Consider the following 12,384-nt stretch of genomic DNA (forward strand, 5'->3'; position numbering starts at 1 on the left):
AGTTCTCCAGCAAAAATATCAAGGAAGACTGGGCCTGGGCAGATGGCTCAGTGGTTAAGAACACTGGTTGCTCTATCAAGATGATCTGGGTTTAATTTTTAGCACGAGAATGGTGGCTCAAAACCATCTAGAATTCCAGTCCCAGGGATCCAACCCTCTTCTGGCTTCGTAGTCTACAAAACACATGTACACAGACATACGTGTAGACAGAATGTTCATATACATAAAACAAAATAAAAATAAAGGTTAAGGCTTTTGAAAACAAAAAATTAGACAAACTGCTTTCAGAAGGTGGGAGGCAAAAACTAACCTCAAAAAGTGGTCCTCCGAATTACACTCACATACTGAGCTGTGAAGCATGGGCCTGCACACACACACACCTAAACAATAAGCCATGGAGATGGCCCAGCAGGAAAAAGAACTTGCTATATAAACTTTTTAAAAAAGATTTTTATTTATTTATTATTATATCTAAGTACACTGTAGCTGTCTTCACACACAGATCTCATAACAAATGGTTGTGAGCTACCCTGTGGTTGCTGGGACTTGAACTCAGGACCTTTGGAAGAGCAGTCAGTGCTCTTAACCACTGAGCCATCTCTCCAGCCCCCACCTCTTTTTTTTTCAAAGATTATACTAAAGGTGGTTTATTGGGAAGCTGCTCTCTGACTGAGTTCACAGACCCCAAGAACTGAGGCCAAGTCAGTTGCCATGAGGAAAGGGGGAGGGGAGAGGAACGGAGGCCTGCAATCCCAGGGTGCAGCTAAAAATACAAATAAATGGTGTCTTAGAGTTTCTGCTGATGTGATAAAACATGGTGGTTTGAATAGGTCTGGCCTCCATAGACTCATGTGTTTGAATGTTTGGCCCATGAGGAGAGGCACTATTAGGTGTGGGCTTTAAGGTCTCTTTGCTCAATCACACCCAGTGTGGAATTAGAGCCTCCTCCTAGCTGCCTGTGGAAGACAGTCCCCTTGTCCCTTCTTGGCTTCTCCAGCCCCATGTCAGACTGTGTGCTGCCATGCTTCCCACCATGATGATAATGGACTAAACCTCTGAACCTGTAAGCTATTCCTCACTAAATGTTGTCCTTTATAAGAGTCACCTTGGCCACGGTGTCTCTTCACAACAATGGAAACCTAAGGCAAACATCATGATCAAGAGCAGATTTGAGAAGAAAGGGTTTATTTCATCTTAACTGCTCTCAGGTAACAAATAATCCACCTCTGAGAGAAGTCAGGACAGGAGCTCAGGGCAGAACCTGGAGGCAGGAACTGAAGCAGAAGCCACTGAGGAACACTACCTACTGGCTTGCTCCCTCAGCCGGGCGATGGTGGCATACACCTTTAATCTCAACCCTTGGGAGGCAGAGGCAGGTGGGTCTCTGAGTTCGAGGCCAGCCTGGTGTACAGAGTGAGTTCCAGGACAGCCAGGGCTACACAGAGAAACCCTGTCTCGAAAAAACAAAAAAACAAAACAACAACAAAAAAAGAGTTCCTTTTAAAATATGTCAAATTGACAAAATCATACATAATATATATATGAGAAGCAAGTTGGGCGGTGGTGGGCATAGCTTCAATCCCAACCCTCAGAAGGCAGAGGCAAGGGCTGGTGAGATGGCTCAGTGGGTAAGAGCACCTGACTGCTCTTCCGAAGGTTCAGAGTTCAAATCCCAGCAACCACATGGTGGCTCACAACCATCTGTAATGAGATCTGACTCCCTCTTCTGGAGTGTGTGAAGACAGCTACAGTGTATTTACATAAAATAATAAAATAAATCTTTAAAAAAAAAAAAAAGAAGGCAGAGGCAAATGGATCTTCTAGTTTGAAGATAGGCTAGTCTATAGAGTGAGTTCCAGGACAGCCAGGACTACACAGAAAAAAAACATGTCTCAAAAAACAAACAAACACACAAACAAACAAACATCTCTTAAATATCTATCCCATTTAAATGGAAAAGATGCTGCATAACCTCGTGATATTATTATTCCTTGGCCATAAAAAGAAAGAGACTACTAACCATGTCACAGCATGGATGAACCCTGAAGACATTGTAATAAACAGTGAAAGGAGTCAGATGCCAAAGAGCTCATATTTTGTGATTCTATGTGTATGAAATGCCTGGATTGGGACAATATGTAGATTAGAAAGATAAGCACTTGCCAAAGGCTCGGGGTGAATTTTGGAGGATGCGGAGGTGGCACATAAAGTGGGGAGAGAAGTGTTTAAAACATTGGGTATCACATTGCACACAATAGGATGGCTTCTTTCCCAAAACAAACAAGAGCATAACATGTACATGTGAGTATGACGATTGTCACCCAACTCCATAAACATACCAAAAACCAAGCAAATGCTTTTTTTAAAAAAAAGATTTTATTTATTTATTTTATATATGTGATGAGTACATTGTAACTGTCTTCAGACACACAGAAGAGGGCATCGGATCTCATTACAGATGGCTGTGAACCACCATGTGGTTGCTGGGAATTGAACTCAGGACCTCTGGAAGAGCAGTCAGTGCTCTTAACCACTGAGCCATCTCTCCAGCCTCCAAGCAAATGCTTTAGATAAGTATTTAGGGGAAGCTGCTGGGGAGGAGAGAGCAAGTATATCAGTGTTCTCCTCAAAGCCCTTCAGAATCTTTTCATGTTCCTGCACTAAATGCCACTACCCTCAGACTGGAAAAGATGGGGCCCAGAGATGCTGCTCAGCTAAACTGCTTCTCTGCCATGCACAGAGTCTTGGGTCTGAACCCCAGCATCACATGAACCAAGCTTGAAGCCATAAGATTTGGGAAGTGGAGGCAGGAAGATCAAAAGTTCAAGGACTTTGGCTACATAGCAAGTTCCAGGCCACTCTGCCTACATGAGACCCTGTCAATCAATCAGTCAGTCAATCAATCAGTCAGCCAATCAATAGATGGCTAGGGGAGATAGTTCAGTCGGGTAGTTGCCCTTGCAAAGGACCCAGGTTCAATTCCCAGCATCCACACAATGGCTTACAACCATCTATAACTCCAGTTCTAGAGAATCTAGTGCCTTCTCTACCCTCTGTGGGCACTAGGCGTGTGGTGCATACATATATATGCAGGCAAAATAATCACATATAAACAAATCTAAAAAAAAATTAAAAGGGGGGGATGTGGCAAGAGAGATAGCTCAATGGTTAAGAGCACTGGCTGCTCTTCCAGAGGACCAGGTTCAATTCCCAGCACCCACATAGCAGTTTACAACTGTCTGTGGCTTCAGTTCCAGGGGATCCAATATCCTGACACAGACATACATGCAGGTAAAACACTAGTGTACATAAAATAAAAATAAAATTCTAATTTAAAAATAAATAAATAAAAGGTGGCTGAGAAACAGGGTAGGAAAGATAGCTCAGACTTCAAGAATACCTCCTGGGGCTGGAGAGATGGCTCATCGGTTAAGGGCACTGGCTGCTCTTCCAGAGGTCCTGAGTTCAAATCCCAGCAACCACATGGTGGCTCTAAACCATCTGTAATGAGATCTGATGCCCTCTTCTGGATGACAGCTACAGTGTACTTACATGTAATAAATAAATAAGTAAATAAATCTTAAAAAAAAAAAAAAAAGAATACCTCCTGTTTTTGCAGAGGACCCAGGCTCTGTTCTTAACACCCACTCCAGTGGCTCACAATAAACTTAACTCCAAATACAGGGGTAGTGAGTCCTCTTCTAGCCTCCACAGGCACCACATGCAGACAGTGTACATGCAGACAAGCAGACATATAACCGTCATTAAAAAATAACAGGCCAGGCCGGGCAGTGGTGGCGCACGCCTTTAATCCCAGCACTTAGGAGGCAGAGGCAGGTGGATTTCTGAGTTCGAGGCCAAGCCTGGTCTACAAAGTGAGTTCCAGGACAGCCAGGGCTACACAGAGAAACCCTGTCTCGAAAAACCAAAAAAAAATAAATAAATAAATAAAAAATAAAAATAACAGGACAGGCAGAGCAGTACACATCTTTTATTTTAGCATTTAAGAGGCAGAGGCAGGAGGATGTCTGTGAGTTGGAGGGCAGCCTGGTCTACAGAGAGAGTTCCAGGGCAGCCTGGATGACATAGAAGAGACCCTGCTTCAAAAAAAAAAATTTACAAATTTGTTTTGTTTTGTTTTTTGTTGTTGTTGTTGTTTTTTCGAGACGGGGTTTCTCTGTGTATCCTTGGCTATCCTGGAACTCACTCTGTAGACCAGGCTGGCCTCAAACTCAGAAATCCACCTGCCTCTGCCTCCCAAGTGCTGGGACTAAAGGTGTGCACCACCACTGCCTGGCTCTTGCCACTTTTCTTACTCATTCAATTGAGCCATGCCAGCCATGACTTAGGGACCCACCACATTCCTACAGTAGGGCATCTTTCCTTCCTGCTCCCTCTTTCTGTATCTCCCTCCACCCCCAACCCCCGATAGTGGGCTGTTTCCTCGCCATTATACCTAAGTTCAGATGTTTGGTTGTGGGTTTTGGGTTTAGTTTTCTTGTTTTCTTTTCTTTTTTTTTTTTTTTTTAAAGATTTATTTATTTATTATATGTAAGTACACTGTAGCTGTCTTCAGACACCAGAAGAGGGAGTCAGATCTCATTACAGATGGTTGTGAGCCACCATGTGGTTGCTGGGATTTGAACTCTGGACCTTCGGAAGAGCAGTCGGGTGCTCTTACCCACTGAGCCATCTCACCAGCCCTCTTGTTTTCTTTTTAACAGTGTCTCATTGTTTTATTTGGGCTGGCTTTGAACTTCTGGACTCAAATGGTCCTCTGCCTTGGATGCCTAAGTAGCTGACACTATATATATATATATATATATATATATATATATATATATATATATATATATCACATCTAGCTAAATTATGTTTTTCTGCAATAAGGATATGACTTGGTGGCAGAGTGTTTACCAAGCATGCCTGAGGCCCTGGATTCAATCCCCAGGGGACACACATATGATGACAACTATTATCACATTCTTTTTTCTTTATTTTTATTTTTGATAATGCCTTTCTTTGTAGCTCAAGCTGGCCTCCAACTCACAGATATTGACCCTCCTGCCTGCATCCTGGGGATTGGGGTTAAAGGTGTGCACCACCACACCTGGAACATCCCAGTCCTCTTAAGACAGGATTTCACTGGTGGCTCAGGCTAGCCTGCAACTCACTCTGCAATCCAGGGTGGCTTTGAACTTGCAATTCTCCCATTTCAGTCCTCAGAGTGCTGTTATTCCATGTCTGGGTCAACAAAGCCCAGTTTTAGGAAAAGAATATTTATGGCCAAGAACTGAATTTTTAAAAAAGATTTATTTAGTTATTTTATATGAGTACACTGTCTTTGTCTTCAGACACACCAGAAGAGGGCATTGGATCCCATTACAGCTAGTTGTGAGCCACCATGTGGTTGCTGGGAATTGAACTCAGGACCTCTGGAAGAGCAGTCAGTGCTCTTAACTGCTGAACCATCTTTCACCACCACCACCCCCTTTTAAATAAAGATTGAATGCTTTAATAGATTTGATCCATTAATAAACTGGTTTCTAGTCTTACATCTCCCTATATTTGATTTATTTGTTCAGTGTGTGTGTGTGTGTGTGTGTGTGTGTGCGCGCGCGCGCGCGTGCATGCGCACATGGGTCTTTGTGAGTGTATGTGCATCATATTTATTCAGGAGCCCATGGAGCAGAAGAGGGTACCAGATCTCCTGGAACTGGAGTTACAAGCAGCTGTGAGAGCTGCCATGTGGGTGCTGAAAACCGAACCTGGGTCCTCTGCATGAGCAGCAAGTGCTCTTAACCGCTGAGCCTTGCTCCAACCCTTCTAGTATTTCTTACCTCACACCTCTTTGAGGCAGTGTTTCCAGACCATTCCATCCCAGACAAGGGAAGAGAGGGTCACAGACAAGGTGATACTAGTACATATTCAGCGAACTTCTGGGTTAAGAGGGAGGGAAAATACTTAGCAGATGAAAAAAAAAAAAAGATGAAAATTTCCATTCTGGCCGGACATAGTGGCGCATGGCTAAAGTCCCAGTACCACAGAAGCTAATGCAAAAGGGTGAGTCTGGGCTAGTTTGGCTCCACAGGAACACCCAGTCTCAAAACAAGGAGGAAAAAAAAAAAAAACCGCCCTCCTTTCTGCCTCTTCTGGGTTGGTCTCTGGAGTTCCTTGTGTGGCAGGCTGAGGTATTCCAAGGATTTAGAAATGGGAGAGGCCTAGAAATATGGCTGGCCATAACACTTTGTGTTTGGGGGAAGGGGGCGTTGAGGGGTGACCAACCACAGGGCCAGTAATCTGTGTCAGCCCCCTCATTCCAAGAATGGGATGGATCTCTTAAAGGCGCCCCATGTCCCACACGCACCCTGCTCCCTCCACCAATCCAGGAACAGTGTGACTCGCTAGTGACCGACTCAAGTCTAAAGCAGAGCGGGTCCCAGGACTTGAGCGCGGGAGCCAAATGGAGTCAGGGTCATTCGACAGCTCCTCTCTCGGCTGCAGGCCGGAGCGGGGTACCATCCTATACTCTGGGTGCTCGCTCCTCCTCCCGTCCCCCGCGCACCCCTGCTCTGGCTCTTGGAGCTCGACAGTCTTGCTGGGGCGCTGCAGCCAGGGAGCTACGCGCTCACCAAGACCCGGACGGCTGCGGGAGCCAGGGCGGCGTCTGCTTTGGTGATACCATGAATGGCTCGGACAGCCAGGGGGCGGAGGACTCGAGCCAGGAAGGTGGCGGCGGCTGGCAGCCCGAGGCGGTCCTCGTACCCCTATTTTTCGCGCTCATCTTCCTCGTGGGCGCTGTGGGCAACGCGCTGGTGCTGGCGGTGCTGCTGCGCGGCGGCCAGGCGGTCAGCACCACGAACCTATTCATCCTCAACCTGGGTGTGGCCGACCTGTGTTTCATCCTGTGCTGCGTGCCTTTCCAGGCCACCATCTATACCCTGGACGATTGGGTGTTTGGCTCACTGCTCTGCAAGGCCGTTCATTTCCTCATCTTCCTCACTATGCACGCCAGCAGCTTCACGCTGGCCGCTGTCTCGCTGGACAGGTGAGTGAACATTCTGTGGTGTCTGAGAACTGGGTACCCAGGTAGGAGCTTGCACTGGAGTCGCCACGCAAGGATCCAGAAGGGATGCGTAGTCGGGGAGAACACTAAAATTACAAAGTGGCCCGAGGCCGTGAAACGCAAGGGGAAAGGGGACTAAGACTCCGTGACTAAGAGTGTCCCTTGATTAAGTCGGTCCTCAGACCTCGAAGGCTGGAGAAATCGGATTTCTGGGGTCTTTACGTTATTGTTGCTTGAGCTAAAAGTCTCTCAGAAACATTGCAGTACTCAGACCAGAGTTGGCTTGCAAAGTAACTTGCCAGTATTCAAATGCTAATTGAGAGCTGCAGAGAGGCATTTGCTTCTTGGCCCCAAGCTCAGCACCTGGAGCGTTGTCCGGCTTTAGGCTTAGGACTGAGCTGTACTTTGGATAGACCCATGCTGAAGTCCAAGGCAGCGGGAGTGAGGGCTCCTAGCGGACGTCTAAAGCCTTCCAGGCCAAGGCTCCCCGCCCGGAGACGCCTGCGGTTTGATGTTCCTTCCCTAGCTAAAGGACCCAGAAAGAGAAACTTCCAGAATGCTCTGAAGGACTCGTGACTGGAAAAGACACTAGAAACAGGTCCTGGGAAGGATGTCATTAGTTCCCTGCCCCTTCGCATCACTTGGCCCTTCCCACAGTAGAGCGGTGAAGAGAGGCGGAGATCCTCATTCTCTGCTTTCCACTGAGTGCAACATGTGGGTTCTGAGTCCGCTGGTGGGACGCACAAAACTTCAGCTTTCTTCAGGGATTTCCTTGCTCTACCCAAGTCTTCTCCGGGTTGTCTGTCAGAGAGCCTCAGGCATTAGAGATCTGTCTCCCTCGGTTGTCACAAGAGGATAATAATCACTGCCCCCAGAAGTCCTGGCATATTCTACAACTTTTAGTTTTCGGTGGTTTGGGGATGCCCTTTCGCGTGGTAGGTCAGTGGCCACATTCTCAGGGTTGGTAATGGTCTAGCAGTGAATTAGTGAATCCTTTCGCTTACCTGTCGTCGTCGTCCCCCCCGCCCCACTGTCCACTCAGGTATCTGGCCATCCGCTACCCGCTGCACTCCCGAGAGTTGCGCACACCTCGAAACGCGCTGGCGGCCATCGGGCTCATCTGGGGGCTAGCACTGCTCTTCTCCGGGCCCTACCTGAGCTACTACAGTCAGTCGCAGCTGGCCAATCTGACGGTGTGCCACCCAGCGTGGAGCGCACCACGACGTCGCGCCATGGACCTCTGCACTTTTGTCTTTAGCTACCTGTTGCCAGTGCTGGTGCTCAGCCTGACCTATGCGCGCACCCTGCACTACCTCTGGCGCACAGTTGACCCAGTAGCTGCAGGCTCAGGTTCCCAGCGCGCCAAGCGCAAGGTGACACGGATGATCGTCATCGTGGCGGTACTCTTCTGCCTCTGTTGGATGCCCCACCACGCGCTTATCCTCTGCGTGTGGTTTGGTCGCTTTCCGCTCACGCGTGCCACTTACGCCCTGCGCATCCTTTCACATCTAGTATCTTATGCCAACTCGTGTGTCAACCCCATCGTTTATGCTCTGGTCTCCAAGCATTTCCGCAAAGGTTTCCGCAAAATCTGCGCGGGCCTGCTACGCCGTGCCCCGAGGAGAGCTTCAGGCCGAGTGTGCATCCTGGCGCCTGGAAACCATAGTGGTGGCATGCTGGAACCTGAGTCCACAGACCTGACACAGGTGAGCGAGGCAGCCGGGCCCCTCGTCCCCGCACCCGCACTTCCCAACTGCACAACCTTGAGTAGAACCCTCGATCCAGCCTGTTAAAGGACCAAAGGGCATCTAACAGCTTCTGGACAGTGTGACCAGACGATACCTGGGGGTCATGCTTGGATCTTACAGGGTTGCAGCTAAAGACCGAGGATTGTAGGGAACCTTCTGTTATTAAACTGCACAGATTGCGAGAGTGGTGACATAGCCCTTCCATCCTAGCAGCTGGGAAGTGGAAGCAGGAGCGAGCAGGAACAAAGCCAGCCATCAAGTTTGAGGAGTCCTTGAACTACCTGAGATCCAGTTTGAGCAAAAATAAAAAATTTAAAAGGTTCATACCATTTCATATGCTGTGATGTGTGTGGGACTTCTGTCATGAAACCCCAAAGCCCAGGGTAAAACGTCTCTGGGACTTTACAGGGTGAGGGAGGCTTCTCAGTGCAGGGGACTTAGCTTGATTACTAGAAGACAGCAGCCGGAACAGAAAGCTAGCAGCTATGGGTTCAGTGATGCCTAGCATGTGGTCACCCAGAGGTGCTAGTTGTTCATGCATCACTAATTCATCAGTCAACTCATATGATCAAGACAAGCAACACATCTGAGCGGGTTGAAGCTGACTGATGGACAACAGGAATCACGTGTGTTTCTGTTTAGTCTGTCCACGCACAAGTTCAGGGGGGCTCTCATTGGCAGCCTGATTAGTGACCTTGTATTTGCCTCCCTGCCTGCAGCTGGGCAGGATCGAGTATCCAGCATCTTAACTTTTGCTTGGGGTCAAAAAGTCACCTTCCAGCAAGTTCCATTCCTTATACACTAACTACAGTGACTGATTCAAAGTTCCTTTGGCTTGGGTGCAAGCTAATTTGGCAGAACATGAGTGTCCCAAGTTGGTCTCTATCTATCCCTGAGTTCTTGAGCCAAGGCACTTTACAGTGTTTAAGGAGTAAAAGGGCAAAGACATCTTCATCTCACGTCACGGAGTGGGCTGACTTTGGCCAAAGTCACTAAAGTGCGCAGCCTATACCCCAACCCCAATTAGGGTCATACAGAAGAGATAAAGTGGGGCTAAAGAGATGGCTCAGGAGTTAAGAGCACTGGCTGCTCTCCCAGAGGTCCTGAGTTCAATTCCCAGCACCCACATGGTGGCTCACAACCATCTATAAATGGGATCTGATGCCCTCTTCTGACACACACCAGCCATGCACACAGAATACTTACAAACAAGTAAAACTTAAGAAAGAAAAGAAACATGGCTTGTCTCATAGCGCAGTGTTTACCCTGTGCTGGAAATGGAGCAGGAAAGGACATGTGGGCAGGTGTAGTAGCTGGGGCTGGACCCTAAGCTTTGTCTTTGGGTGTTTGTAGAACATGTTGGGTGTTTGGGAAAAGGCATGCTTAGTCCAAGGCTAGTCCTTGCACAGAGCAGCTGCCTCCATCCAGTGGCTCAGGCCCCACTGAATGGGCTGAGTGCAGGTTGTAGCCCAGCTCCCCAGCATCCCAACAGCTGGTAGCAGAGGGCTCAAGGTTTTAAGTGTTAGAGTTTGGGTCCAGTGGTAAACCTGACCCCATCCATCAGCCTGGCCACCCAGATCCCGAGAACGGGGAGTGCTGGTGAGCATGCAGGTGTGTCCGCCGTGTTTAAGGTGGTGAATTCCCTGGTGATGCAGGAAGGCACAGGATCCAGTGCCAAACTGGGGAGAGGGCAGAACTCAGCCTCGGCTAGGGCTTGGGCTTCCTTCTGCCTATGACAGTAACCAACCCAATCTGATGTCCCCCTCCCCGAGGACATCCTGCAGTTCGCAGTGTCCTCTGTGTTGATGCTATGGCTGGTAAGTGCCCACCTCGGGGAGGTCAGGGTGGAGTCACACTCCAAAGCATCGGCCTTCATCAGCATACTAAGTTTAAGCACACATATATGTGGAAGACCAGGCCTCACTGGAGTCCTGGTGGAACTGGCAAAACTGGGGACCTCTCTTGTCCCAGCACAATAATAGCCTGGGCTCTGACCACGATGCTTCTCCCTGAAGGCTATGGGTGGACCAGGATGGCCATGTGGAGCTAACCAGAGACCAACGGCAACTTTGAGCTTCTCCATTTCCCAGGGACCACAGTGACTGCAGTCTCGGTTTCTACCCTTTCAGCAACACAGATCCTGGAGTGGGAGACTGGGTGGGACGTCAGAAAGGAGGCTGGTCTCCAGTCCAGTCTGGCACAGGGCTCTGTGGTCTATGAGACTGTATCCTCCCCTCTAGACCATCGCAGTCTTATGGCAGCTGAATGGCACAGAGCCACACAGATTGTCCGTCTCCCAGCAAGTGAGTGCATCTCCAGTTCCCCTAGGAGGATCTTCACAGTTCTCCAGTTCACAGCTACAGCTGTCACAGCCACTCCACAGCAGCTGGCTCCTGTCACTTCAGTCTTTTCTCCTCAGAGCGACCGCTCTCCATAGCCAAGGCAGGCTACAGTGCCTGGGCCAGGAGTGCTCGACCCAGAGGCTCATCCCCAAAGGCAGCTGAAGAGGCAGCCACCCAGTCATATGCATAAACCCACCAGATGCTAAATTGGCAAAGCGCTCCCAGGAAGCCCACAGCTGCTGCCCCATGGACCCTAATGTTTCTAGAGTGAAATGTGGACGGAGATGATCTGTGGTCACTTCCCTGCCACGAGGCACTGCCAAGCGCATTTATTTCCACAAGGAAAATTCATCTGGGAATCTAAGGCCCGTCTTTAACTGGAGGCCATCTGATGTGCTCTAGAAGCCAGGGAACCCGTGGATGAGCTCCCTCCCCTCCTGCCTGCCCCCAGAGGCCTTCAGAATCCCACAGCTTCTGTGGGCTCCAGTCTCTCTCGTCATAGGTCACCCCCCCCCCTTTTTTTTTGCATCCCATCCCTTTTAGTGATGGAGCTGATGGAGACTCAGGTCCACGGGGTAGACTCTTGAGATTGTGTCAAGAGAGAAAACACAGTTCATGATTTGAAAGCTCAGGTCCCACCCCAGCCCTGCCTCCAGATGGTATACATGCAGAGGCCCTGTGCTCTCCCTGCCTCCAGATGGTATACACCCAGAGGCCCTGTGCTCTCCCTGCCTCCAGATGGTATACACCCAGAGGCCCTGTGCTCTCCCTGCCTCCAGATGGTATACACCCAGAGGCCTTGTGCCCTCCCTGCCTCCAGATGGTACACACGCAGAGGCCCTGTGCTCTCCCTGCCTCTAGATGGTATACACGCAGAGGCCCTGTGCTCTCCCTGCCTCCAGATGGTATACACGCAGAGGCCCTGTGCTCTCCCTGCCTCTAGATGGTATACACGCAGAGGCCCTGTGCTCTCCCTGCCTCCAGATGGTATACACCCAGAGGCCCTGTGCTCTCCCTGCCTCCAGATGGTATACACCCAGAGGCCCTGTGCTCTCCCTGCCTCTAGATGGTATACACGCAGAGGCCCTGTGCTCTCCCTGCCTCCAGATGGTATACACCCAGAGGCCCTGTGCTCTCCCTGCCTCCAGATGGTATACACCCAGAGGCCCTGTGCTCTCCCTGCCTCTAGATGGTATACACGCAGAGGCCCTGTGCTCTCCCTGCCTCC

The 12,384-nt window shown here is 49.3% G+C and overlaps 1 protein-coding gene across 4 annotated transcripts; it reads left to right on the forward strand.

Moving 5' to 3' along the window:
• Window positions 1–5,303: 5,303 nt before the first annotated feature.
• Window positions 5,304–9,148, forward strand: Galr2 (galanin receptor 2). 4 transcript variants are annotated; one of them, XM_011248727.3, is made up of 3 exons: window positions 5,304–7,048; window positions 8,109–8,772; window positions 9,025–9,148. In XM_011248727.3, the coding sequence occupies exons 1-3, from the start codon at window positions 6,684–6,686 to the stop codon at window positions 9,088–9,090; spliced, it is 1,095 nt and encodes a 364-aa protein (XP_011247029.1). In that variant the 5' UTR covers window positions 5,304–6,683; the 3' UTR covers window positions 9,091–9,148. The 4 variants fall into 4 exon arrangements, with proteins under 4 accessions (XP_011247029.1, XP_011247030.1, XP_011247031.1 ...); XM_011248728.3 differs by having other exon boundaries at window positions 9,028–9,148; XM_011248729.3 differs by having other exon boundaries at window positions 8,990–9,106.
• Window positions 9,149–12,384: the final 3,236 nt, after the last annotated feature.

Source organism: Mus musculus, chromosome 11 (genome assembly GCF_000001635.26).
Source record: "Mus musculus strain C57BL/6J chromosome 11, GRCm38.p6 C57BL/6J".
Lineage (NCBI taxonomy): Eukaryota > Metazoa > Chordata > Mammalia > Rodentia > Muridae > Mus > Mus musculus.